This window comes from Cebidichthys violaceus, unplaced genomic scaffold (genome assembly GCF_023349555.1).
Source record: "Cebidichthys violaceus isolate CVI_PGR_0920_01 unplaced genomic scaffold, fCebVio1.0.p SCAF_28, whole genome shotgun sequence".
NCBI lineage: Eukaryota > Metazoa > Chordata > Actinopteri > Perciformes > Stichaeidae > Cebidichthys > Cebidichthys violaceus.
In genome coordinates this window covers 2196669-2223251 of record NW_027176461.1, presented here as the reverse complement: position 1 = coordinate 2223251, position 26583 = coordinate 2196669, and the positions used below count along the sequence as shown (strand labels likewise).

General features: G+C 41.3%; 3 protein-coding genes across 4 annotated transcripts in view; all 3 read right to left on the bottom strand.

Annotated features, from left to right (window-relative positions):
• Positions 1–312: 312 nt before the first annotated feature.
• On the bottom strand, positions 313–6181 carry chp1 (calcineurin-like EF-hand protein 1). Its single transcript, XM_068721655.1, has 7 exons — positions 5799–6181; positions 5416–5488; positions 4197–4277; positions 3627–3754; positions 3445–3506; positions 2581–2703; positions 313–2043 (listed from the first exon to the last, which is right to left on the bottom strand). Exons 1-7 carry the CDS (start codon positions 5863–5865, stop codon positions 1990–1992), a joined length of 588 nt encoding a protein of 195 aa, XP_068577756.1. The 5' UTR covers positions 5866–6181; the 3' UTR covers positions 313–1989.
• Positions 6182–8132: 1951 nt separating this feature from the next.
• On the bottom strand, positions 8133–15888 carry lgmn (legumain). The gene is made up of 14 exons (XM_068721649.1): positions 15800–15888; positions 15325–15476; positions 15055–15152; positions 13209–13290; positions 13008–13090; positions 12827–12902; positions 12309–12371; positions 11771–11837; positions 10996–11114; positions 9835–9924; positions 9507–9716; positions 9163–9333; positions 8707–8774; positions 8133–8518 (listed from the first exon to the last, which is right to left on the bottom strand). The coding sequence occupies exons 2-14, from the start codon at positions 15463–15465 to the stop codon at positions 8485–8487; spliced, it is 1302 nt and encodes a 433-aa protein (XP_068577750.1). The 5' UTR covers positions 15466–15476; positions 15800–15888; the 3' UTR covers positions 8133–8484.
• A 1182-nt stretch (positions 15889–17070) lies between these two features.
• pcnx1 (pecanex 1) overlaps positions 17071–26583 on the bottom strand; it is a 32593-nt gene continuing 23080 nt past the window's right edge. For both annotated transcript variants that reach the window (XM_068721640.1, XM_068721641.1), the window contains exons 20-36: positions 25977–26127; positions 25551–25692; positions 24798–24975; positions 24500–24608; positions 23999–24128; positions 23845–23903; positions 23469–23684; positions 22127–22380; positions 21808–22038; positions 21492–21592; positions 21056–21206; positions 20724–20954; positions 20366–20640; positions 20021–20199; positions 19169–19599; positions 18602–18742; positions 17071–18326 (exon numbers count right to left, since the gene is read on the bottom strand). In XM_068721640.1, the coding sequence (XP_068577741.1) occupies positions 18186–18326; positions 18602–18742; positions 19169–19599; positions 20021–20199; positions 20366–20640; positions 20724–20954; positions 21056–21206; positions 21492–21592; positions 21808–22038; positions 22127–22380; positions 23469–23684; positions 23845–23903; positions 23999–24128; positions 24500–24608; positions 24798–24975; positions 25551–25692; positions 25977–26127 (3120 nt within the window). In that variant the 3' untranslated portion in view covers positions 17071–18185. The remainder of the gene's footprint in view (positions 18327–18601; positions 18743–19168; positions 19600–20020; positions 20200–20365; positions 20641–20723; positions 20955–21055; positions 21207–21491; positions 21593–21807; positions 22039–22126; positions 22381–23468; positions 23685–23844; positions 23904–23998; positions 24129–24499; positions 24609–24797; positions 24976–25550; positions 25693–25976; positions 26128–26583) is intronic.

The following is a 26583-nucleotide window of genomic DNA, read 5'->3' as shown; positions in this document are numbered from 1 at the left end:
AATATCATGGACTATTTCTCTGACACCTTTCCGATGTTTTGCTGACAAAACACTTAATGGAAATAACTGCCAGTTGCAACCCTGTTCTAATTCTTTTGTTGCTTTTTTCCATGTAAAATTAAACTGTATTAATACATCATCTCTTATGTGCGGTAACAAAGGAAAGCACACATTGTAGCCCAAGTCAGCTCGTCATCTTTAGCACTGGTTTACTTTGACCTGGGCCTAAGACAATAAGTGTTCATAGAGACTAAGGACTAAAATACAACCAGAAGGTTAAAAACAGACACTTCACCAATGAATTGACACAAATCAAGCATGGCACATCATTTATTCAAATCAAATTTATGAATTACTTTGATAATACCTAGACCAACGTAACATGTGAATCATATCTGATTGATAATCACATAATGATTAATAAAATGGTCACATTGTATTTCCTGCACTCAGCTGGTGGAAGGTGTTCTTCTAATGATTTAACAAACTCACATCAAAGATTAAAGGGTCAGCCATTTGCACAATTCATGTACACTAGCCTGTACAGAAAATATATATTTTAAAGAGCATTTGATTTCTTTTTTTATCTCTGGAACTATTCGATGGGAAAAGAAACAGCCAGACAAATATTGAAGCAGTGCATACATCAACACACACACTTTCCTTCGGCACAGGAAGACTGATCAGATATATAGAACCACAGCACGTTATCATGGGTTTACCTGTTCTAAGTCTACAAACTAACTAATCCACAGCACATATTCCCTCACAGGGCCCGGCGCTGTTAGCCAGGGCTTTAAGACTCAATCTGGAAAGCAGGCCACGGTGGCAGCTGAATCCTAGCGGGACCATTCTGCAAATGAGCAAGAACAGGTGCTAGGGAGGGGACACACACACACACACACACACACACACACACACACACACACACACACACACACACACACACACACACACACACACACACACACACACACACACACACACACACACACACACACACACACACACACACACACACACACACACACACACACACACACACACACTAGTCAAAGAGATAGCAGCATTTCTTGTGAAATCTTCTTAACGCCACAGTTTTTTAACTGAATACGGAGTTCTTTAATTACCACACTACACAAATGATGAATCAGTGGTGGTCACTGGCTTTGAAAGAGGGTCAAACTCACTTTGGTTCGAGTCCAACAATTGAAGCAGGTAATTACAATCTATTGGCAGTAGCTACGTTAACCCCTATGAAAAATAAAAATACACAAACACGGCGATAACTTCTGGTTTACGGTTGAGACAATAACTTATAAAAAGGGGAACCAAAGCCATGGCACTTCAGTGAGTTACACACAAACATTTGAGGAGCAGGTCCTTCTTTGCTCCAAGAGCCAAGCTTAAGAGCCGGCTGGTCTGACTTGCTCCACCACAAGTTTTAAAAAAAAAAGAAAAAAAAGAAAAAAGAAAAAAGGAGTCATAACATCCCGTTAGCATTGAAAACACTGTCTGTTTAGAAGTGGAATCAAACATCTAACAAGTTTTGCTTTGAGCCATTGCATATTTATACGGAGGACACATGTGCCATCTATCCATTTAACTGCATGATTAAACCTACAACAAACAACAATAGCAAAAAGCTTTAATGTACCGTACTGTCAAAACCATTTCCATGTGAAAAGTGGAACAGCAGTGGTACCAACTGTGACCCTCTAAACGTTTTCTAATAAATAATGCTCCATGATTGAGGAAAAAAAGATTCATAGTGACATTGCATAAATCAACCCAAGGCACGAAACATTGCCCTTTGTTTACAGAGCAGTGCAGAGGCAGAAACTCCAGATCTATGACATAATCTACCCAATGCCTGGTCTGACGGTGTGTTCTCGTAGTGTGGGCCACGATAAGCTGCATGAGGTCGTGTTCTGAAATCAACCGATATGTTGAAGCTCTACCCAAAATAATAATAATAAAAAAAGTTATTTAGTGTAGGAACCGGATGCTCATTTTCTGTTCCACGTCCACCTTCTCCAAGACCTGAGGAAACAATCAAAAAGAGTAAGTTTAGATGCTAAACATATTTCCATGACCTGTAATGTGTAATAGACACAGCCAGGTTCAAACAAAGCTCAACATTGGCTGCAAGCTAAACACATTTAGCTAAATATTAACTCAAAACACACAAAACATTAAGCGTGCACTTTGGGGGAAATAACCGGATCAGGATGTGGAATCAGTTTCAATATTTAAATCTATTTCACTCACACAAATTAAGAAAACGCGAGCTCAAAATAATGAAAACCAGGGCTTAGATGAACCTAACAGAATTCATCCTGCCTGTGTTGTAACTACGGATAAAAGTTCTGTCCTGTTCTGTGTAAGATGTGTCCTTGAATACATTTTCGTTTGTGTTCCACTGGAGCCTAGAATATTAAAAATGTACAGCACATGCTCATGGCCAACGCTTTTCATTCATCAAGTGGTTACTAGTTTTGTAGAAACACTTAAAGAAATATAAATAAGTACACAAGAGTTTAAGTAAGGGGACAAATGCCCTCTGACCACACAACTTGCCTTGATGAACTCATTGAAGGAAATGGAGTTATCTCCGTTGGTGTCAGCCTCCTGTATGGTCCTATCAGCAATGCTGCCAAGCTGCTCATCTGAAATGTTTACACCAACCATCATCCGTAACACCTGGAGAGAATGAACACAAAGTCCCTTCTTAGTTAATGAATGCTGGCAAAGATTAAACAATAGTCGTGATGTTTGCCCAAACAATATGGTGCTGGTGCTACGCGTCTTTAATAAGCGCCACACAAGATAATTTGTAGTTATAGTAAAACAGGAGCCACACATGACTGTATGGATTACATGATTAGAAATACAGTGAACACATATTTACTGAAGAACAGGCAGCAGTACTTTGAGTTGCACGTTTAGAGCGTTAGAGGCTCGTGCGTCACATGAAGCCGGCGACACACTGAGGTGTTTTGCGCAAAACAAGAGATCCGTCTGAGTCATTTAACGCCGAGCTTAGAGCAATTACAGGTCGCACAATGTCACCGAAACCGAGATGGCTTCACAGAGGGACAACAAATAACACGGACAAAGACCAAATACAGGACATTAGTCTGTCTGGGAAAAATCAACCTGTAGTTAAGGCGAGATATCACATCATTATCGGCACACGGGCAAAGTCTTCTCATCGACAGGGAAATCCCTCGCTCTATGGAGCACTTTGACATGCTGCACAATAGCATTGGTTCCTTTGTTAAACAGACTGAATAGCAAGTCTTTTCTTTTTAGTTGAGTTGGACCTCTTTGAATTGGAATTGTTCACCATCTTGGCTGATTTACCTACTGCGTGAACACGTCGTTTCCACAAACCGTACCGTGACTCAGCGTCTTATTTACATGACAAACCGATCCACTCACCTGCAGCAGCTCATCCCGAGAGATTTTGTCATCTCTGTCCAGGTCGTACAGACGGAAAGCAACTGGAAAAAAAGTCATGTCAGACAGCGTTAATCTCACTATTAAATCCGGTGAATGTTCATGATACTGGTCACCAGCTCAGCCCGGACACGCCCGCGTGTGTGAGAGAGCTCTACACTCACACAGCAGCTTGTTTGTCCTGCTGTTGAGCGGCTCGCTGACAGCGACGTTCTTGCTCTTCTCGTTGTCCTCGATCGGTCTGAAGTGAGCCAAGGTCCGCATGAAGCCCCTGAAGTTCACCTGGTCCTCTCTAAAAACCAGAGACACAGAATGTTATAACACAGCCCATCAAAACAGAGGGGAAAAAAAAGGATCTACTACAAGTTTGTCACGGCCCAGATTGCCTTTTCATTCTAGCTGTGGTATCAACACAATGAAAACTCAAACTGATCGGAACTAATCACCATTTTACAGAGTTAGACACTCTCCACCTCAATTCTCAAGCAAACAACCCAAAACCAGAGCAACAAGAACACATCTAGAAGCCACGGTTCAAATCAGACGCCTACACATCTGACTTTTGTGGATTTTAATGATACATTTGGAAAGTTTGGAATGAACTTTCAGACTGATAAAACAGCAAAAACAAACTGCAGAATATAGAGAAAGAACCTGCGGTGGTCCAAAAAAAAAACAAAAAAAAAAAACACAAGATCTTCAAAGACAGCAGAGCAACAACAGGGACGACTCACGCCTCAGGAAAGAACGCGTTGATGATCCGGTCTCCCAGCGGATTGATGGCCAGCTCCGGGATCCTCTGGAAATCTTCTCGACTGTAGACATGAGGAGATATGAGAACCAATTACAACACACTTAGATATTGTACATTTAGGACAATACCACAAATGAATACAGATGCCACACTGTGGTCAACTTTTAAAAGATACAATACGGTACAAAGCTCATGCAGCAATGTCTTCGTTATTCTTTAAAACCACAGTTGATTTGAAATATGAAAACAGGAGAAGAACAGAAAACAGGATGGCACATAAACGTTTTTGAAAATAGTTTTGTCTGGGAAAAACGGAAGTTGGTCAGCTAAGATATCTGTAAAATCTCACTATTGTGGCAACTAATGGATGATAAGAAGGTCACCTGACTGTGTGCTGTGACTGAAAACACCGGAGTCAGAACAAGCAGAACCAAGAAGGTGTTATGTGTAAACACAACATCTTTCAAAAGAAAGACTTCCCTGAATTGAGAGAGGGATGTATTTATATTTTACCCTGTAGACAGATATGCAAATAAACCCTCGAGGCCAAACCAGACGGCCGCGCTACACCAAGTTTGAAATAAATGTTTTAGCAGCTTTAATGATTACCCTTTTCTTTACCTATTGTTTGTTTTGTCCAGACTAAGGGAAGAGCCAGAGGTTATTCACAAACCATAGAAATGTCAAACTGAGGTTTCAACTTCAAAATCTCAATGCGCTCAGATAATAAAGATTTAATTATCAACCCCCATCTGAGAGTGAGTGATGTCCTAACACAGTGTGGCTGACAACACTATTTAATGACAACGCATTGCCGCTGCCCCATTGGATTTCTATTCAAATAGTACATTTATTGACTAAGAAATGGAGTAAAATATATTAAAACACTCTTTTCAATTTCAGTTAAATAGTATGTTTCTGCTTATTTCTCGTATTTGTCTGTATTTCTGTTTTAGGAATGTTGTTGACCACAAAAAAACATTTTCTCAGCAAAAAAGGAAGAAACAGAGACAAAGCTCATGAAAAGCAAACATTACCTGCAGGCGTCTTTGTTCAAGACAATTTTGCAAATCTGTCCTCCAGAATAGATTATATAAACACAATGTTACCTGCCAAATGTAACCAGAACCAATCAGCCACAGCATCTGGCTGCTGTTTAATGCGTTTATTCTCACAGTGGTGGTTGTGTTACTGCTTACCTGAGGGTGCCGTTTTCTCCTTTATCCAGACTGGTGAAGCGGCTGTACAGACGAGTGATCTGACTGTGAGAGACTGTATGGAGGACAGCAAAGAAGTCCAGATCACCAGAAGATAACCAGTATATAAAAAATAACTCGTTTCGCCCAAATACTAGACCTCATTACACCCACAGGAGTCATATTCAGAGCTTGTGTGTGTGTGTGCACTCTTTCCCTGTTACACAGTCAAGAGAGCCTTGCAAGTAAGTTCATTTAAGTACGTGGTTTATGGGTTTCACTGAAGAAATATTAGGCTTAACAAGTAGCTGGTTAAGTAACGTTACAGAGAAAGGCAACAATGAGTTATGATCTCCACCGCAGGCATTATTCTGAGTTCAACTTACAGCCAGTCTCCTTCTTAATTTCTTCAATTTCCTCTTCTCGGAGTAATGTGGACGCTCTGGATCCCATGGTGAAATGTTAGAAGGTGTTAAATAAACGAGAGGACTTGATAGACGTCTTGCGTAACCTAGCCAGCTGTGGGAGAATCTCAATCTTATGTTAAAGTTAGCAAACAAGCTAACGTAGCGAGCTAAACAAAAAACTGTTTCACTCGTGAAAGCAGCTGGAAACTAACAAAGCCGTTATACGCGACCAGACGTGTTATGTTCTTCAAGTGATGTGTCGCTGTAGCTTGTTTACTAGTTAAGCTTTTCTACGGTCTGTCGTGTTTTCATTCTACCAGGACGGGTTTCGGCCAAGTTATCTTCCTGTTTTATGAGGTGGGTGGGAAGTAGAGGGCGGGTCCTAAACGAGGCCACCTCCCTACCAGGACGGCTTCCACGGATTTAGGTATCAGAGTTTCTTGCCTGCCTAAAACGCGAGGCTAATGTCTTGTATATAATCACATTTAAATGTAAAATACAACGTTATCCATTCTCTTGGTCAAATAATGTTACCAATCACATTTAAAAAGAAAACAGGGATATTTGAAAGTGTATAAATATATTACCGTCAGGCATACTAAAGACAAGCTAGCTACAGAGGGAGGCCCATCCCGTCCTGCGAGGGTGACCATCTCAACCGTAACCATAGCTAGCTATGATAAATGTAATGATAAAAACTAACAAACTATATTAACATCGCCTATAGATATATATATATATATATATATATATATATATATATATATATATATATATATATATATATATTAATATATAATATGATCTGTATATTGTGTGTTTCTTTTCCACAAAAAAATCCCAGAAACCTATGAATGTGCAATTTTTAATTAGGCTCAAACATCAAAGTGTAATAACTATAAGCACACCTTTTTTGAGTGAATTGAGGGACTTGATGTGAAGTCAAATACAAATGAACAAATACACATTGTAGGTAATTAAAAGGCAAACATAATAAATAGTAAAATAATGAAAGGCTGTAATAATGAATAAAGGGGCAGAATAATACAGTCGAGCATCAATAAAAGAGAAAATCCCCAAAAAGAACATCCACACAAATTAAATTCAGCTTCATCATACTTTTTTTAATTTTAAGATTCAGGAGCCATAAACTATCCAATATATAGCGCAATTTCATTACTTCACGTGGAGTTTTATTATTATTATTTTATTATTTATTATTATTTAATGCAGCATTTGTTTTTTTGACTTGTGTGATGCTGTACTATCTGTCAATTCATTCGATAACAACAAAAATCTATCTAAGCCAGTCAGACAAACTGTGACAGAGGGACTAATGACAGTAGAGATAATTACAGCTGGGAATGTAAATGGGTTTGCAAGTAACTGGTCATGTGAACCTCATGGTGGCGCTAGAGGAGAAGTCAGGGGATCATCAAAGTCAATAGGATTTCTTGTCTGTGAACCATGAATGTCTGTACATGAGCCAATTAATCCAGAATATGATGAGATACTTCACAGGATAAACTCTTTTCACATTCATTAAATATGCATCTTGTTAATTCTGGTGGTTATGCACATTATCACTGGAACACTATTAAAGTCAAAGCACTTTTGGTATTCACATAAATAATTTGCACATCGAGCCAAATTCTCTGACATGAATACCAGCCAATCAGAGTAGGGTAAATGTCTTATTTTTTTTGTCTGACAATTGAAACAGTGCCCTGTATGTATTTTGTTTTATTTTAAGTATAGTTACATGAAATTAGCTAAGAGGTATTCAAGGCCTCATACAGTACAATGGGTAGGAAGAAGAGGGCAATGTGGGCAAAGAATCAGACACTAAATATTCTTAAAAATCTTTTCTCACAGACAGAAATATTCTGTAAAAACGTAGCAGGTGTTAAAACATGCTCTAATAAAGCTGACAGTGGTTTATTCTAAAGGAGGATGTGTGTGGGTCCAACTGTCCGTCAGACAGGAGTCCACACTTAAAATATGTCTTTTAATAACAGGTTTAGGTTGAATCATTTGGACACCATACAAATCCTCTTCTGCTGTTAATGTGTGAAGCATATCACCAAGTGTAATATTATCCCAAAAACGTGATATTAACTAATATTAAAACGTGCTGAATGGTCACAGAGGTAAAAACATTTCACAAGTCTTTTTTTTTTTTTTATAGCAGTTTTGGTCTTTCAGATTTATTTCAAGATTCCTGTGTTACAACGTCTCTTGAAGTTCAACAAACATTCAACATCAGCGGTACGTCCTTTACATGTCAATCAACCATTCATGCCAGGCCGGCCATACCACAAATACAGCTAAGAGCAAAACAAATGAACATGAATTTCATGTTATAATTGTCAATCCTACATTCTAAAAATAATCAAAAGCAGTAAAGTACCATTCACAAGCCTTTCACAGTGATAGTGCAAACTCATCATAAAAACAAGTCTAAAAGTTCTCAGTAAAATCCAAAAAACATCACAAGTAAAAAAAGAAAAGTGTTAGTGTGTTGATAAAACAATAACGTCAACTCCACGACAGGTTGATTCTTTAGCAGTGCAAAGAGAAGCTCCGTCTTTCCGGGTCATCCCACATGGAAGAAGCAGTTTGATGGGAGACTTTCATGGATTTGTAGAAACCCCTTCTACTTGCTCTAAGGACACGCTGAGTCCATGGCGAGCTGGATGCTGCAGACCAACAACAAAATGGGTTTCAGTCTCAAATATTCACATATTAAGGACAAATAACTAAGTTTATAACCTTTGCGCCTTAGAATTCTATGTAGTTTTATACAGATTAAACCACTATCACATTACTTCTTACCCAACCCAGGCAGGTTGATAAAGTGGTTTGTTCAGTGGGAAGTGGAGCTTACCGGTCTGCAGAGTATCCTCTCTCACACAGGTTCACCAGAGCGTACAGATGTCTCAGAGCGTATTCATACTGAAACACAAGAGGACATCACACGTGTCAAAGACACGTCCCCACAGTCGGTGATAATGAAATGTAAATGACCAAAGTTTATTCCCCCCCCCCCATCGTATTTGTGGCACTCCAAATGTCAAACAGTTCCAGAGAAAAGGGAAAGGAAACCTTTTTCTGAATAAACACATACAGCTGTATGAATGTGCACGGGAAAATTTTGTAATAAAGTTACGACCCAGAGTTTCTTATTCACAAGTATTAGCTGTAGGCGAACGGGTAGGATATAAAAAAAGAATTAAAATACCCCTACCAATCAACCTTTACGCTAACCGCAAACACTTTCTCAATGTGGATGGGGATCTAGTTTAATTAAATGAGCAGAAAGAACCCTTCTGTGCAGCTTTACCTCAGTTCTGTGCCAGTTGAAGCAGTTGTGCTTGTAGTGGTTGACTGCAGCCTTGTAGCACTGATGCTGGGAGAGTTCGGCTCGCTCGTTGAGAACCTCGTCGGCCTTGAGCTTGTTACCGGTCACCCTCTCAACCACCCGGCGCATAGTCTCAGCCAGCATCTCCCTGACCTGAACACACACACACACACACACACACACACACACACACACACACACACACACACACACACACACACACACACAGATGAGATTTACATGACATGAACAGTCCTCCACAGAGGCCCTGAAACACGTGACATGCTGCGACAGCAGAAACACCACAGGGCTGTGTCAATCTTCACCTTGAGGTGGGAGTTGATCTCCATCAGCAGCCCTCTTGCAACTCTGATGTCATTGGAGGCCATCATCTTCCTCTTGAGGATGGCCAGAGGAACGTCAGGGCTCGGGGTCAGATCCAGATTCTTAACTGGCTGCAGGGTCATCGGAGGAGCGGTTTGGTCGCTGGCCTTGGCGTTACCCTGAAACGCTATGACCTTCATGTGGGCCATTGTCTGTATAGAGAGTAAGACATTTTAAAATAAGTATCAAAATATGAGCAGGAAACCCCACAGCAAGAGGCATAGAATCATAGCTACGTCGACATGTTCAGTCATCGCATCCTTCTCTCACCTTGTTTCCAAACTGCTGGACGTGGCTGGTGTTTGTGTGGCTCTTTACGATCTTGAACTGCTTCACCAAAGTTTCCTTTTTCAGGTCCTCCTGGAAGCACAATGTGACAAAAACATTATTACCATTAACAGGTTTTCATAAAATAAGCAACAGAATATTCCCAAAGACAAAGTATTCTGTAAAAATATATACATTTTTCAGAAAATCACAAACTAAACAGAGTGGTTGTTACTTGATTGTTTTATTTTTTTACTTTCTGTTTTGGGATGCTTATATATATATATATATATATATATATATATATATATATATATATATATATATATATATATCTACTCTACTGTAGCTGCTGTTGGAAACGGCAGCTACGTTCACCACTTCCTTTTCCTGTTCCTGTCCCGTTAAGACCAGGTGTTTGGAACAGTAAGTAAATAACCCGTGAATTAACTTTATAGAGTCTGAGTTTCTATTGTACCCTTTAATATAAGTCGACAACAAAGTTGTAAACTTACAATTAAAAATGTAGGAATTAATAATTAACGAGAATAAGCAAAACTTTTGCTTGCTTACTTTTGATAATGCAATGATGCAAATTATTGAAGTGTTAGGAGCCGAAAAGCAGCTGAACTGTTATTGCTGAAGGCATTTGAATATTTAGTTTTATGTCAGTTCGTATGTGAGCACTAAAGGTAGTTGAACTAACACCTGAAAAGTAAGAGCTGAAAGCAGATGAAATGTCAGTCATGTGTGAAAGTTAACATCTGTAAGATTTTCATGGAATAAAACCATGTTTTTGATAGTTTATGTATCGGAGGATTGAAATTACCTTCACATGCTCAAGGGATTCACAGGAAACCAGGCGTGTATTCACCATTACTCTTTGTAATTTGATCTAATTGACATTAGCCTCACTGTTTACTTTGACTCTCCTAACTTTGTATCAAAGCTGTATAAGTTACGACTAAACAACCAAACAGTTTCCTCTGCTGCTCGCTAACATTAAAAAGCATGCGACTGGCGGAAAACAAAGTAGCTTTTATAGTGAAGCCGTATTCATCACAGACGTTAGCGGTGTACGCACGATTTTTCACCTCAATTTTCATAATCTAAACCAGATCGTAATAATTTGCATGACATAAAACAGGGGGACACATCACCCACCACATCGGAGTCCTCCATCCAGTTGACGCTGTACCAGTCTCCCAGGTACGTGTCCCTCTTCTCGTCATAGTAGCAGGCGTATGAGGACTCATGTGAGTTGGAGGCTGTGGTGGCGTACACTAAAAAAATGAAATAAAGAGATAAACTCATGTTATGCTGTGTAGTAGTTTGTAGAGACCTAAACATGACTCACATGCCTGCTGAAACTGGAGGACAGTTTGTGAACTCACTCAGAGGGAAATGCAAGTTAAAGAATGAATATGCTTCAGAAATGAAACATTTGGAGTAAGTGTGGTTTAAAAAAAAAGGGGATGTAATAACTTTGGCTGGAAACAATAAAACCAGAAGCTTGATTCATGTCTTAATGTTCATCACATGAGGCCAAGCACATGACAAACTACCACAGGCAATAATGCTGACTCCACTGTCTGAAACCACAAAGGACTAGGAGTCAAAAACTGAAGTGAAGTCCTCAAACCAGACCGCAGTGCTGACCTCAGCTTACCTCAGACATGATGAAGAATGAACATTTAAAAAAGAGATGAAAGCTGAAAACAAGAAATCACATGAGCTTTTACTGTTGATTGTTGGCGGTTTTAGTTTTTGTTAAGTTCAGCAAATGTAGATAACGTTAAATGGTCACGAGGAAAAGTCAAGTGTTCTGTTGTTGAGGATTTAAGTAGCTCATCGATTGACGCTTCCTATTGATCACTGCCGCTTCATTATCTCTTGGTTTTACTGGAAAGTGATTCTAAAGAGGTAAAGTTCAACCAACCGTCAATGTCAACAGGCAGGTGTTCCATCATTGAGCCGGACTCACATGCCTCGATGTAGAACACCATCTGTGAATGTGTGTGGGGACAAAAACCAGTCATATGATCTGCTCTCACAGCTCTGATACACAATCACCTGATGCACCTTTTATCACGGACCTAGACACTGTAGGGCATGTTAACACGAGGGCTTTTATCAAAATCTCAATACGGCCTACTGCCATATTGGTGCAATATTTGTGAAACTACCATTTTAAATTAAATATTGTGGTGCTGCAGAGATGTCCGGGCCCACACATCATAACCTACAGGTTTAGAAAACATCTTTGTTTGTTTTGCGAAACCACGCAAAAGTCACACCCCAATCAGTTTAATATGTTTTTCATTGAAAATGAGAATACGGATGTAAAAATGATCATTCCTTCTAATATCCCAAAACACATCGTAATTGCAATGTCAGTCAAAAACAATGCAATTACAATTTTCATTCAAAATCGTTCACATACAAAAAAACAAAAACAACAGAATGTTGCTGCATACCTTTTTGTATTTCTTATTTTCGTGCATGTATTTAATGGTGCTTTGGAGATCGTCCACATTGAGCTACAGAGAGAGAGAGAGAGAGAGAGAGAGAAAACAGCATTGGTAAACTAAACTTGTCCACATTCTGATTTGTTGTCTTGATTTTTTTTGTCGTTGATCAGAAGTTTATTGACATAAAATAGAAAATTTGTAGAAAACCATGTTTACGTTTCTGAAAGAATGGTGTTGAGAAAAAGGTATAATACTTGTATCAGAGATGTACTTGGTATCTTACAAGTACAAAAACATTTTAAAACCATACTCATAAAGTTTAAAAGGCTATGCTGCTGTTGATCAGTGCTATCTGTCATCGTTTACAACAGTGATCAGAGGTTAAATTCATGCCTCCATACGGTCATAAGCAAACAAAACGAAGAGATAACTATCCAACGAAACAAGCTCAACAACATTTTGGTTTGGTGCAGTAAGCTCAGGAGTGAACATTAGCAAGAGCAGGAAGCCAAAAAAGTGCTCACGTCATCATTGGGAAAGGCCAGAATACCAGGCGCCCCGTGGTCGGTAAAGTACACAAACACGTGGTCGTTGGGGCCGCTGCCAAAACAAACGGAGCAAAGTTAGAAAAGGTATCTTGATGAAGCAGGTTTTGTGCTGCTCTGACCTCACTACACCTCTACTGGTTTCATTCCATCACTTCACCTCTTCAGAACTTTTCCAGAGCCACCTTTGATGTTAGAGGAGTCTCCCTTCAGCACTGCCAGGAAGTTTTGTGGAGTCACATCCTGCAGGAGAACACCCCGTCACAAATCACAAAGTCTCTCCAAACAACTCTGTTCGAACAGCGAAACATGTATTTAAAAGAGCTTTGATTTGTCCAATTATTTGCACTGCAGCACTCACGTTTCCAGTGTAGTCTTTAGGAACTCCTTTGTACACATCTGTGCCGTTCGGCCTGTTGATCACTATCCCAGGGGTGGGGTTCCTGGGCACAGAAAATATGAGTCAGATAAGGTGAAGGAAGTGAAAACAAGACGGCTGAAAAAACACGTTGTCACTTGATCGGTGAATCATTCATCTGCTGCCTTGGTATTATGTCAGAATCTGGTGAAAACTACAGCACTTCAGGTTTTCCCCCAGTCACTGCAGAATCCCTTTCTGCAACTGTAAACAACAACAGCGGCTCTATTGTGTGAGAAAATGCACCGTGGCCATTGATTCCTGCAGTCTGTATGAGTTACCATGCGAGCTGCGTTCTTTCCTGCATCGCTTTGAATATCTGTTAGTTATTAACCACAAATCCAATACGTGATAATCCTGTAAGCCATGCAACAGCACGATACGGATATCAAACAATAAAGGTCGTAAGATTTCTCTCTACAACCCGACTACATTATGACAGGAGAGTTTCACGCAAGGACTCATGGGACAACGTTAAAGTGTGCAGACAGCTAATAATAGCTGAATAGCAATATTCCTCCGCTTTCATTGGTTATTACTATTAAATTAACATGCAGTGGAAATAATCCATTATCTGCAACTTCTCTGCACACACACATGTAAGATGTTAGTACTGTACAAACAGCTAGGACAGAAAATAAAGAAATAACATTGATACAGATATTTTTAGTTGCAGCTCGATTTAACCATTTGAGATAGTTAACATGCAGAGCTTACGTTGTTCCCCTTCTTAAACCGTGGTCTAGATGTAGAACTACCTTTTTCATACATTCCAGCAACTTTTTACAACACAAGAAAGGTGTTAACATTGCTCCTGAGCCAGTGGACAATCATTGCCGTCTAACACTGCTGCATGTCACATTGTGTAACGGTGATCCTATTTCTGACTAAAACTGACGGGTCTGCTTTCACTACTGCTCCTTTACCCAGTCACCATGGCAGTAATTTAACTCCAATCCACTGAGAGGAGCCCTAAAATTAGTTCCTTGTGACTCCTCTCAGTGGACCTCTTTAGCCTGTTAGTGCTGCTGCTGCTGCTGCTGCTCTTGACGATTGACGATGAACCACACCGGGCCGACATGCCACAGAGACACGAGAAATGTCAACACGAGCGTGCGATTATTGTGTGGCTTACAGCTACGGCTTCAAACCTCCACTCTGTTATATTTCTGCACAATCGTAATGTTTCTGTTGTTCCAACAGCTCCGACAGAGTGAGACCTCTTCTCTCTAGCACCTAATCAAGTTCAGGAGGCCCTTTCTCCCGACTAAACGGTCACTTCATGTCACTAATTTAAGCCTATACGCAGAATAGTTTTGAACCAGGACCTGCAGTATTTGGATCATGTAGCTCATGAAGCTGAGCAGACGTTAAATTAAATCTACATAGCTGACATCATTATTCATCACCTTTAATGCTTAGCTCTATACAACACCTCAACTTACACTATCTAATACAGTGTGGGACTCTTTAACAGTTATATACAGTAATATGTTGATGGAAAAGTGGGAGATGAAAATCCTGTAATTGGACTTTAAACTGAAACATGCACCACAGCATACATAAACATGAATGTTGTATGTGCGCTGTATCACATTTAGGAACGGTAAACAGTATAGTATCTGAGGCTGACGTTTCTTTGCACAGTCTAACTTTCAAACAGGGACGAATGAAGGTCAACAAATAACAGAACTACGATACAATGGGGGATTTGAACACTTCGGGGAAAGAAGAAGTCTCTTTATTACAAAGATCTGCTGCTGCAAAGAAACCAAAAATGTCAACTCACTCCTCATTTTCTGCCAGGTCGTCGTACATCATGACCACAATCTGCTCATCCGGGATGCCGTTCTTGTGCACGATCTGGTAGGCATGGCAAGCATCAGCCTGAGAGCGAGAAAGAGCAATATGGAGAAGTCAGTTTCTGGAAAAACTCTGGGAGTATCTAAGAGGAAAGTTGATCTTATCAAGAACCAATGATAAAAAAAATAGCAATGTCAAATCATGCACAGTTTGCACTTCAGCCATTGACATCGTGGGAGCAGTTTCACTCTCTCACCTGGTGCCTATAGTTGTACCAGCCATTGGAGCCAGCTACGATAACCACCCAGTTCTTGCCCCCGTCTGGGTCCTGGGAGGGGAACGCGTTTACCAGCCCGAGGCTCAGGCCGAGCAGGGCGAAGAGAACCTGGTTCGACATGTCGTCGGTTTCTGTGGAAGTCCCCAAGTGAATAACAGGGATGATTCTAATATCTCAAATGTTAAATTCACTGTTCGAATAAAGCGGTTTGTTTTGGACCGTTAAGTGGCAACAAAACAACGAAAGGTAAGCACAAAATAACACAAACACGCCACCTGATTGCTTGGATGTCACGTGATCTATTCTCGGAACATAGCTAACTTAGCTGGTAGCACAACAAGCTAAAAAAACCGGCATTTTTAAAAGGAGCTGTTCTAGCTATTATATAATAATAATATTATAATTCGCCGAACTAATCCACTGGTAAATTACAAGCGGAGAAAGACATGTTTACCTTTCCTTTGTTGTAGTGTGCGAAGGAGAAAGCAGCCAAGGAACTATGGTGAAAGTCCTCAGCAGGAGTCAGTGGGACATTTATATATGACGTCGGGAAAAAACAGTTGATAGGAATTCTCGCGCAGCAGCCAATCAGAGGGCTCGGGGGGCGGGGCGTCACTGTAAACAGTCATGTGGTTGAATAGCAACTAAACATGTATGAGTTGCTCTGTTTCCTGGTTCAAGTAAACCAATAGATTCACTAGATTCCTGTGGATTATAATTTTTAGACAAAACCAATCTATTCTTTAAACAGTTTACTTATGAAATAAACCAATGTCTTTTGCCCTTACTAACATCTGATGCAGTATGGTATGTAAGTACATTTACTAAAGTACAACTTTGAGTTACTTGTTCTTGAGTATTTTTATTTTTTGCTACTTTATACTTCCACTACATTTATTTAATAGCTTACAGATAGGACTAGAGTACATACTGTGTATGAATCTCCTTTTTCCTAAAGATTATTCGCACGCACAGCATGTGACACACATTTTGCAACATGTTACACAATTCTTTCGAACCTGTTTAAGCAGGCATAGTTAGGACATGTCATATGATTCACTCTGCCATAACCTTTTACAGCAAGTAACCTATAAAATCCCAAACCACAATCACAAGTTTCATTTTAAAAGGTGCTGAATTACAAATTCTGAGCTATGATAGAGGGATTGCCTCCGATGGCTGAGCCGGTGGCTAGCAGCTGAAGGTGCTAACAGCACAAACGGTGCAAACAACAGCAACAATGTTGACAGAGTTAACAGCGTTGACCTGAGGAGGAAACGGAGGGTCTACGTTACGCTTCCATGACACCGCCGGGCCGGTATTATCAGCTGTAGTTGCCCTTTGAGTGCAGTGCAGAGCGGTGGCGAAAAGCTAGCTAGTAGGGCACACAAAAAGGGACTCACATGCACTCACATGCACGTGCAGCCGGACCGGCTACATAAACAAAACACAAAGGGAGAGTGATTTCATTCTCTGCTCAGGTAGACATTACTCTATTATATTTTTATTTAGCAAATAGTTGTTGTCTGCTATATTAATGCTTTACATTTCAGATTTAGCACCTTTAAACTTGGTCTTTCCTGTAACATTTTGTATATTTACTAAATATTAACAGGGTACTACATGTGCACTGGTGTGTATGCTTTCATTTAGTGAGTTAAGACTCCAAAAAAAAGATTTGGAAAATTCAATAAAAATTACACATTAACAATCAGAAGAGGCGCATTAAAGATGTCAGCAATAAATCAAACTTTTATTTCTCCATATAGAAAAGAATCAAGTTAAATAGTGAAACAGTCCATCAAAAATTCGGCATCTTGTTTTCAACCAATGGTCCTTAATACATTAACCTTTGTCTCAAAATGAAAAAAAAGATGTAACAAAGTGTAAATACCATGTTCACAGTAATAAATATTGAAAAGAAAATCTTTTATACATTGACATTATATATATATATATTTGAGTAAATATATATATATTTATATAGATATATAATCATATACAGTAAAAAGTTATTTTCAAGTTTATCAAACATAAAATAGTAAAATAAAAATGGCTGAAAACAGAATGATGATTGCATTTTTTTCATTCCCAAGGCATCGGTAACCATGGCCATTCAGAGTCTGTAATAAATAAAAACGTGACAGTATCTAAAGAGTGTAGTGCATCACTGTAAATTAAAAAACAAAAATTATAGTGCAAGTTTTTGTTTGCGCAAAGTAATCTTGCAAATTTCGAACTAATCCAAATGGAATGACAACAAAAAAAAAACAGAGGAGTTTGTTGAGCGCATCAACATCAAGTCTCTGACTTCAATCTGTTGTGCACCACAACTTTCTCTGTAGTCTTGGCAGCGAAAAAACAAGAAAACAGCTTTCACATGTGTGAAACCATGGCAGATATTTAATACCAGGCTTATTTTGGCAAATTACTTAAAGACAAAACAGAACACAAAAAAATCTCCACACGCTCTTTACACTCAGCACTGTCAGAATTGCCAACAAAATAGTCGATGAAATGCATAGAAATTAATTACCAGTAGCAAGAACTAACTTAACTTAAGGGTTGTTTACTGTCATGCAGCATTTCTGAGACGCAAGGCAGATATTATTAATGTATGTCGATGCAGTAAAGGATGTTGGATGAACGTATGCTCTGCCTCGGCTTGCACTTTTCCCTGGCTTCCTTTCCCCCTCAGCGATAAGGAACGGGGGAGGGGGGAGAGCTCCCATTTCCTGTTTGTCTGCAGGCTCCTGCGTCCTGCTGAAAGCCAGGGAGGTCTGGCTTCGTCTTCACACACAAGCGTGTGTGTGTTTGTGTGATGCGTGTGCTTGCTTGTCTCAAACCTCTGCACCCAACTCAATGACCCCAGTCTCAATAATGGGCACTAGCTTATCTTCCACCTGTACCAGCAGGATGGTCTTGTCGATATGGGAGCGATTGGCTGGGTCTCGGCTACAAGGCACCCACCGGTGAATCACCTGCAGAGGGCAACAGAGGAGGCGGCTTTGTGAGAGGAAGAATCCAATCAAATTCATGAGGCGTTTATTACAGAGCAAGTAGGTCACAGAGGGCGTCACACGCCAAAAAATAGGACACAAGTACAAACATGATAATCATAGCAAAATCACAGTCATTGCATAAGAGGTCAGAGAGTGTGTTTGACAGTGTGAGCTGACAGGATGTGACAAAACATGGCAATATTTGCTTGTTCTTAAATCTAACTTGCATTATAAGGCTGCTGATGAAGACTTACATGTCCTTCCATGCCCTCTAAAGGGCTCCAGTCCCTCCAGCAGGTCCGTCCTGCCCTCAGTCTCATCGTCTCGTCAGGCCACTGCAGCTCCTTCCGCTTCGATAAGTTGATGTTCTCCAGCACCTGACCGACGTCCGCAACCTGAGCGACACCACGGAAGAATTACATTTACGTCACAGCAGGACCAAGGGTCGTCAGTCAAAGAGATGACTGACATGCAAATCCATTTTTTTTAAAAACATCAAATTCAGAGGCATGGAAACAAGTGCAGATGCTTCAAACATTAGCCTTGATGTCTTTTAAAACTTTGTTTTAGGGTGTCCTGGTAGCCTGGTGGTCAAGATGCATAACATCTTGACCACCAAGATGCATAACATCCCCCCCCCCCCCATATATTTATCTCCAAAATATAGAGAATAAACACTAAAAGCTCTCTGGCACAGTTTCCTGTTTGTTGATGTAGATGAATGTGTGAAACTGAAAGTCTGCTTTTAAATTTCACTCGCTAACTGTCTGTTCTGTGGACATGATTTATTTCCTGCTTGTTTGTACATAATGTCTACCAACCTGCACTCTGTAGGATATGTCATCTCTGCGCACGGTGGAGATCATGGGGTTGTGTTGTTGCGGGTAGTGATGATGGTGATGATGCTGGCTGAGGGGATCGGTCACGGTGCTGCACATGCCGTCGTTGCCCAGGAGGCCCACCAGCGTGTGGCGTTTGCAGGGAGGGATGCTGTGGCTGGAGAGGGAGGCGGAGGGGCCGGCGGGGTCAGAGGTGGAGCCCAGCCGGAGCTGCAGGGAGGTGGGGAGCGTGCGCAGAGACAGCTGGCTGGTGGAGGAACGTCGGCAGGGCTCCAGGCCTGTGGTGGAGGTGCGCAGGGAGGAGTGACGGCTGCTGCTGTAGCGGTAGGAGGATGACTGGCTGGCAACAGAGGCTCGAGCAGGAGAGTGGCGTACCAAACCCGACTGGACAGACTGGGAACTTTGACTGGTGCCTGGACACAGGGTGGTGAAGTCAGACGCAGACCATAATTAAAGGAGAACTCCGGTGATTTAGTGTTGCAAGCTCATAAAAGGTGGGGACTTACGAGAGACAGATTTTGTAAATGGTAAGGTGGACGAGATATCCTGGATTTCAGTCACTAGTATGGGTCAAGCTCCAAAAACACTGAATCCTACATATCCCATAATGCAACTCAATAGAGCCCTTCATTAGACCCTCCCTGCCTATTATACCTTCATCTTCTGAACTACACATCCAAGTGCATATCAAAAACTAAAATAACTACTGTATATGTAAATTCTTTTTTTAAAAGGCAGCTCCAGTGAAATTCAAAACCGAACTCAAAAATATGAATTCGTCAATTCGTCATAGTATTCATAATATTAGTGGTTGTCAGGTTCGCTAGTTCTCACCCAGTGTGTGCGGCTGGTACGTATGAGAGGGGGCGGGTCCGGAGGTGCCACCCTGCGACACTGAGCTCTGCTGAGAGTCACCCCCCGTCCCATTCCCACTGCCACAGGACATCCCCCCTGCGTCGGAATCCTCGATGTTCCCGCCACTGTTACAGCCAGCACCACAGCCTTTCCGTAACCTAAAAAAAGATCATTTGAATATCATCCATTGATAAACTACAGTCAGATTAAAAAACCCAGAGAAAGAAAAAGAAAACATCAACAGATCACAAATCGGCTCTGGTGTGAAAATGTTATTTAACAACATCAACCACTTAGTTTGTGTTTTTGAGAGCATCAACAGACCTGTGCCAGGTGCTGACAACAAAGTTTCGGATGTTCCCGATGCTGATGGGACCTCCGAGGATGTGTCCGAGCTGGGGGTGCGAGTTGCAGTAGGAGGTGGTCAGCGGCGATACATAGATGGGATATCCGATGGGCTGGTCACAAGAGGAATTGATCATGTTTCGCAGAGCCTGCTTGGCGTTCTGAATGCTCCCCCGCTCTGGGTTTCTGTTTCTCAGGAACACCAACTCCTGCTGCTGCCCTGCCCAAAGGCCTCGGACACATTCTTTATTCACCTGCAGCACAAGAGGTTACGGTCTCATAAGTAACTGTGTCAGCAATAATCAAGGGCTAATTCTTCATCTGCTGCAGTTCTCACCTTGATGACACGGAAGCTGAGGTATCGTCGATTTAGCATAATGATTTTGTACTCGTTGGTTCCCTCGTCGAGGACGTGGCGCAGGGCGAGCAGCGACGGCGAGTTGGACAGCACAGCGCTCCTCCAGGCTGGGTCACCCTCGTGAGCGATGACCAGGTTCTGCTGGTGAGAGGAGATGGCCTCAAAAAGAACCGCCGGCTCGTCGTACTCATCTGGGGACGTGAAGTGGTCCTAAAACATCAAGTGCAACAATGTGTTACAGATCACATTTGACACCGAGAATGAGGTCAAGGATATGGGGTATCGACAACAGGACACCTGCAGCGTCTCACCTGGTGTAATTTGAGAGACATTCGGATTCCAGGCACCACAACTTTCCTGAGGAGTTCCATGTCTGCAAAGATCCACTCGTCCCGCACGGAAGAGATGCGGAAATCTCCCTTAAATAATGCATGAAGTCCGTACAGGAAAGACTCCAGATTGCTGTGATGGAAAGATATCGAGAACATATAGTTTTGTTCTCACTCATAAGGTTTACAAATACATTTATCCAGAGCACAGCCATTACATCATATTACTTATCTGATAAACTATGTTTCTTTATGCTTTTAAAAGTTACAGAGGAAACATCAAAGACATGAACGTCCCAGATAATTCTGGTTGTTCCATTACATGTGTTACACTGTCTGGCCTACATAAGTGAACTCTGTCTCGGCACTTAAAGCGTTATCAAAGGTTAACTTATTATAATGAGGATTACTAAATAACCTGGACATATGATGGGCAGCTGTTCCCAGAGCCCTCCTCCCCAGCACACACAGGCCGAAGCAGAGCAGCACCAGAGCAGAGTCTTTCTCGCTGTCAAGTGGCTACAAACAAAGTGGAGACAAGGAAGATTCATGAAAAACATAATCCCAACTGGTGCTAAACTACACAGGACATTAAAATCAGTATTATGAACAATTATGTTTAGTATGGGTGGAAACTCTTCATTGAAGCACTTGATTAAAATCAAAACTGCAACAACTGAGTGTTGTCTGTTTTAGTTCCCATTGTGACTCGGGGACGAAGAATCCATTATTACCGTGGCCCTCCGAGAGTTGCAGTACTGGATCCAGCCCAGGTAGACTCCACAGAAACTGTCCCTGGAGATGCCTGCGAGTCGATGATCATAGTCCTCGTCGATGTTGGGATTGAAGGTGGGATCCAGGTCGACGTAGTTCCTCTCTCCGCATCCCCGCAGGCCGTCTTTCATGGTCTCATTAGCCAGCCACTCCTCCAGCTTGGTGGAAGCGATCACATAGTAGATGATACCCTGAGAGGAGGAAGGGATGATGCATTTAGATCATATATAAATAATACAATAGTGACACCTTCTTTTTTCACAGCTACATCCCACTAACCTTGACATAGTAGGTGGTCAGGATGCGTCGTAGATCGAACACCTGCAGCATGGAGGCGGCGCTGTTATCAGTGATGCTGTAGCCCTCCAGCACGTATTTGGTGACCAGCACCTCCCAGGCCAGCCAGCGCTGTCCAAAGGCAGCATTAAAGGACAGGATGTGAGGGAGGTGGCCCGGCTCGCAGCAACAGCAGCCCTCGTCTTCCTCCACCCCCTCAGTGATGGCCTCCACTTCCCTCTGCTGGCAGTAAGTTCCTGTGCCGGGAAAAACCAACAGATTCATACAGACAGAATACTACTGTATACACAACGAAAGTCAGATCAAAACTAATGTGGAAACCACTAATGTGGAACTGGAACTATGACAACTGGCACATTGACAAGTCTAATTTTCTCACTGACCTGTCTGAATCACACATATATAAACTGGTTAAATACCACTTTTGACCCACAAAAAAAGTGTTGTGACAGTGAAAAAGTGCTGACATGAGCGTCATGCTCTGAGGAGTGTGTCCAATTCTGTAAAAAGTTTACAGCGGGTCACATGCTCTGAGCACTGAGTCATGCTGCTAATGAGTGCACAGGTGTGTTTCACAGGAAGATAACGCACAGCTGGACTAATATGCTGGAAAGTTCCCGTCACAAATGGAAATACTGAGCAACCAGTTGAAGGAGGAAGCCACTGAGAAAATATTATGCGTATGAGTAGATTTTCAAATACTTTTAAGTTGCTAACTAAAACCACAAACATCAGAAGCCGGTTGGACCGGCAAGTTCAAACAAAAATAAACTAAATACTCACACCCAGTAACTGCTGTTACGTAGCTAGCTACAACAGACAAAGCTAACGTTAGCTTGCTAATTTACAAGCTAACACTAATAAATCTAAAACACACATATCTTTCCATGTATGCATATATACAAAAGTTATATGTTCATTTATAAAGGGATTGGCAGGTAATTTATGGCTAAATGTTTCATTTTACCGTAAAAATTATTTCTGGAAGTTATGTCGTAGCTTGTGATGCAACAGTGACTTCCTGTTTATATATTTGGATGCTTTTTGATTGGAAGGTGCTACAGATACTTATGTCTCTACTAAATTGGGTTGCACCATTACATCTTGTAACTTAGCTATTAGTTTGAAACTGGATAGCTGTTACTAAGAGAGTAGGAAGGACACAAACTTAGAGATGGATTTACAAATAAATGGTTCAAATCAATCCTTAATTATTACTTGCAAATACCTAGCGACACTGATTGCATTAGCTACAGTACACAGTGTAATATAATCTCATTTGGTACCGCGTTCTTCCTTCTGTGCCACATGTGGACCTTCTCACCTCTGAACTCCAGCCCTCGGAGCTGGAAGGTGACCAGGCCGTTGCCGATCTCGATGAGATGCACCAGAGCGTTCAGGTAGTCGGAGGCCAGGATGAAGCAGTCGCCGGTGCTGAAGTTGCCCCATCGGCCCAGGAGGAGGTCTCCACACAGGCTGTGTTGCAGGGAGCGGGTAAGGTGCTCGTAGAAGATGGAGTTTAAATTGTTGTCATCAGAACCTAAAGAGGGAAAGAAGAAAGGCAGATTAGTAAAACGTAGAATATGGCTTTGATAAGAGCATGTGTTGTGGGGAATTTCAACTTAAACAGTGCGGAGGACTGTTGTGCTAAACTTTTAAGGGAAAACAAACTTTTCTTTTTTATATTGCTATACCCTCACCTGGATTTCTGTCCAGCTGAGAGGCCAGCCGAGTGTTGGAGTGATCCACTCTCTTGGTGCTGCAAAGGTTGACAATCACACATTTCAGACGCATATTCACAGAAATAGTATCGTATTTGAACACGGGATAGTATTTTAAAAATGTTTTCCCTACTTGTAGTCTCTCTCCCAGAACTTGACGGGACGGACGTAGGATGTGATGAAGATGGCGCTGCCCAGGAAGGGGTTGAGAGGAGTGGAGAAGACTGCTGACACCACAGCCTGGACAAACAGCATGGCCGAGTCTGGAGGGGCTCGGGTTAAGGATCACTCAAAAAAAATATGTAAGCTTCGCTGTACGAAACATCTGCTGTCCCTGCGATGACAATGAGCTTGATAAAATACCATACAGTTACATACACTGATAATAGTTAGCCAAAAAAAGGCTTTCTAGTGCTTTGCCCACCTTCATTTCCAAACATCAGGGGGACAGTAACACAACATTCTAAACACATCTCAACACCGACAGCCACGGCCTCAAAAAAGACAACAAATTTGAGTCAAATACCTCTCTGAAACACCATCAATGCTACTATCTATTATCAGTTTCTACCTAAGAAACTGGTGACTCTGTTTACAGTACAGGTTGTGATAAAAGACAACAGCGAAAGGATACGAGGCACAGCAAAGGGCTGAGCAAAGGCGTGGAAGGCTGAGCCCCATGTGATCTGCCAGGGGGCGATGTAGGTGTAGACAAAGTGCAGCTTGTAAAACAGCTCCCACATCTGTAAAAAAACAAGTGGTATATTATAATAAAATATTTAATAATAAAAATACTGCTATACTTTGTCATGACCAGTAAAAAAAACACTGGGCAGTATGAATCATTTCTATGTAATCATAATGATTTTAGGTGACATTTAATACATCAGAACGATGCAAGATGTACAACTCATTATATAAATTCCCTTCACCTTGCTGAAAACGATGGACATGAGGAAGAGGTCGAGCAGCAGCGTCTCTGACAGATGACGGTAGTCGAAGGTGAAGAAGAGGAAGGTGAAGAGGATGGTCACATACTGGTAGGTGGGACTGCTGTAGGAGGAACGGAGCAGCTTCAGGCCTGCCACTGTGATCATCAGAGCGCCCACCCTGGAGGACATTTTAAATAAGTCAAACATGGTAGAGTGTCGAAGTGTCGACACTTAAATCATGATGAAACAGCATACTTTAAAAAAAATTAAAAATACAGTATTTGTGAGCTACTAGACAATTAAAGGAACACTTAAATATGATGTCCAAAAGGTAACAACAGCAAAACCATGCAACCAATTTGCTTTTTGTACAAATGAGATGTGTGTTTATCAGTAAGCATCAGGTTATAACCTTCACATAGCTAGCTAATTCCCCCCGTTTTCATTCTTTGTGCTAAGCTAAGCTAATGGGTAATTGCATTCATAGTTACTGTACGGTCATGAGAGTGGCATCATTCTCAGCTCACTCTTTACAAGAAAGCAAATAAGAGAATTTGACAAAATGTCAACTTATCGTTTAAAAGTTTGCAAGGTGAACCGATTCTTATCTTTAAAAATATAGTATAGTACGCTAGTGGAGAACATGATCCGCCCCTCAGGGTTATATTGAGTTATAAAATAAGAGAGAATATGAGAATCAAAGAGAAAAAGGAAAAAGACACAAAGATGTTGTTAAATAGAAAGAAGTCTCACTCTGTGTCAAGTCTCTTCGGACTGGCGAGCTCTCTGGCGCTGCCACTCAGCTCATTGAGGATGACGAGTGGATAGAGAACATTCTTCTCCACAAACAGCAGCCACACGTGAAGCTTTTCAAACCACATCACATGAGCCGCATCTGAGGAAAAAGACAGGGGAAGTTTTTTAGTCATCACCATAGTTGAGAGGACAATCTATCTGGAGGAATCAAAAAAACAAAAGAAAAATGTCGTTTTCTATCATCTTTGTTGATATTATCAACCGACATACAACATCAAATGAATGGATTATAGGGATATGTTAATAATCACCATGGCTCTAGAGACAAAGACAAAACACACACAAAACACAGATTTCTGGCATCACTTAAGGGTATGATTTGGAAAAAGGTTTTGGTTGCTATATGTCATTCAGCGTACTTACCCCTGACTTCAAACTGATAGTACTCCTTAGTTTTGAGCAGAGGGTGGGAGAAGCAGTACCAGGGCAGCTGCTTGCGGACTTGAGGCAGCAGGTAGTGGGTGAGCAACCCCACCGTCCCCAACAATGCATACAGGACATAACTGAGGAAAGGCTGAGAGAGCGCAGAGACAGTAGAAATTCATCTTTATTCACAATCTGCCTGTGCGCATAAGACCGCCCTTAGAAAAATAACTATGCAACTATTTGTAATTAACTTGTTTTTGTTCCCAAAAGCGGCAGACATCACATATTCTTCTTTTCTAATTGTCTCATTAATAAGGCTGTAACACTTGCATTGACATTTTTAGCCATACACTTTCAGCATCGTATGCTGAGGTTAGCACAGCGAGCGGATTGGTGTGCGAGTCAGTCACACTATGGCAAATGCAAATGAAACGCCGCAGCTGGAAGGCCTGCCTGCCGGTTCCCGGTCAGCTACAACAGCAACTTAGAGACGGTTGTGTATAAGACGAGGAGGGTGTCGCCGTTGCTCCACCGTTTTAGGACATGTGAATGGAAACACATCCAACATGCTCATGCATCACTCAGATGTGCCGATCACCCGGAT

Coding starts and splice junctions, on each gene's coding strand:
- chp1 (XM_068721655.1), bottom strand. CDS start 5,865: ATGGGATCCAGAGCGTCCACATTACTCCGAGAAGAGGAAATTGAAGAA. Junction 4,278..5,415: donor GGAGAAAACGGCACCCTCAG/GTAAGCAGTAAC, acceptor TCATGTCTACAG/TCGAGAAGATTTCCAGAGGA. Junction 2,704..3,444: donor CTCGGGATGAGCTGCTGCAG/GTGAGTGGATCG, acceptor CATTCTCTCCAG/GTGTTACGGATGATGGTTGG.
- lgmn (XM_068721649.1), bottom strand. CDS start 15,465: ATGTCGAACCAGGTTCTCTTCGCCCTGCTCGGCCTGAGCCTCGGGCTG. Junction 11,838..12,308: donor AAAATAAGAAATACAAAAAG/GTATGCAGCAAC, acceptor ACACATTCACAG/ATGGTGTTCTACATCGAGGC. Junction 8,519..8,706: donor AGAGGATACTCTGCAGACCG/GTAAGCTCCACT, acceptor GTTGGTCTGCAG/CATCCAGCTCGCCATGGACT.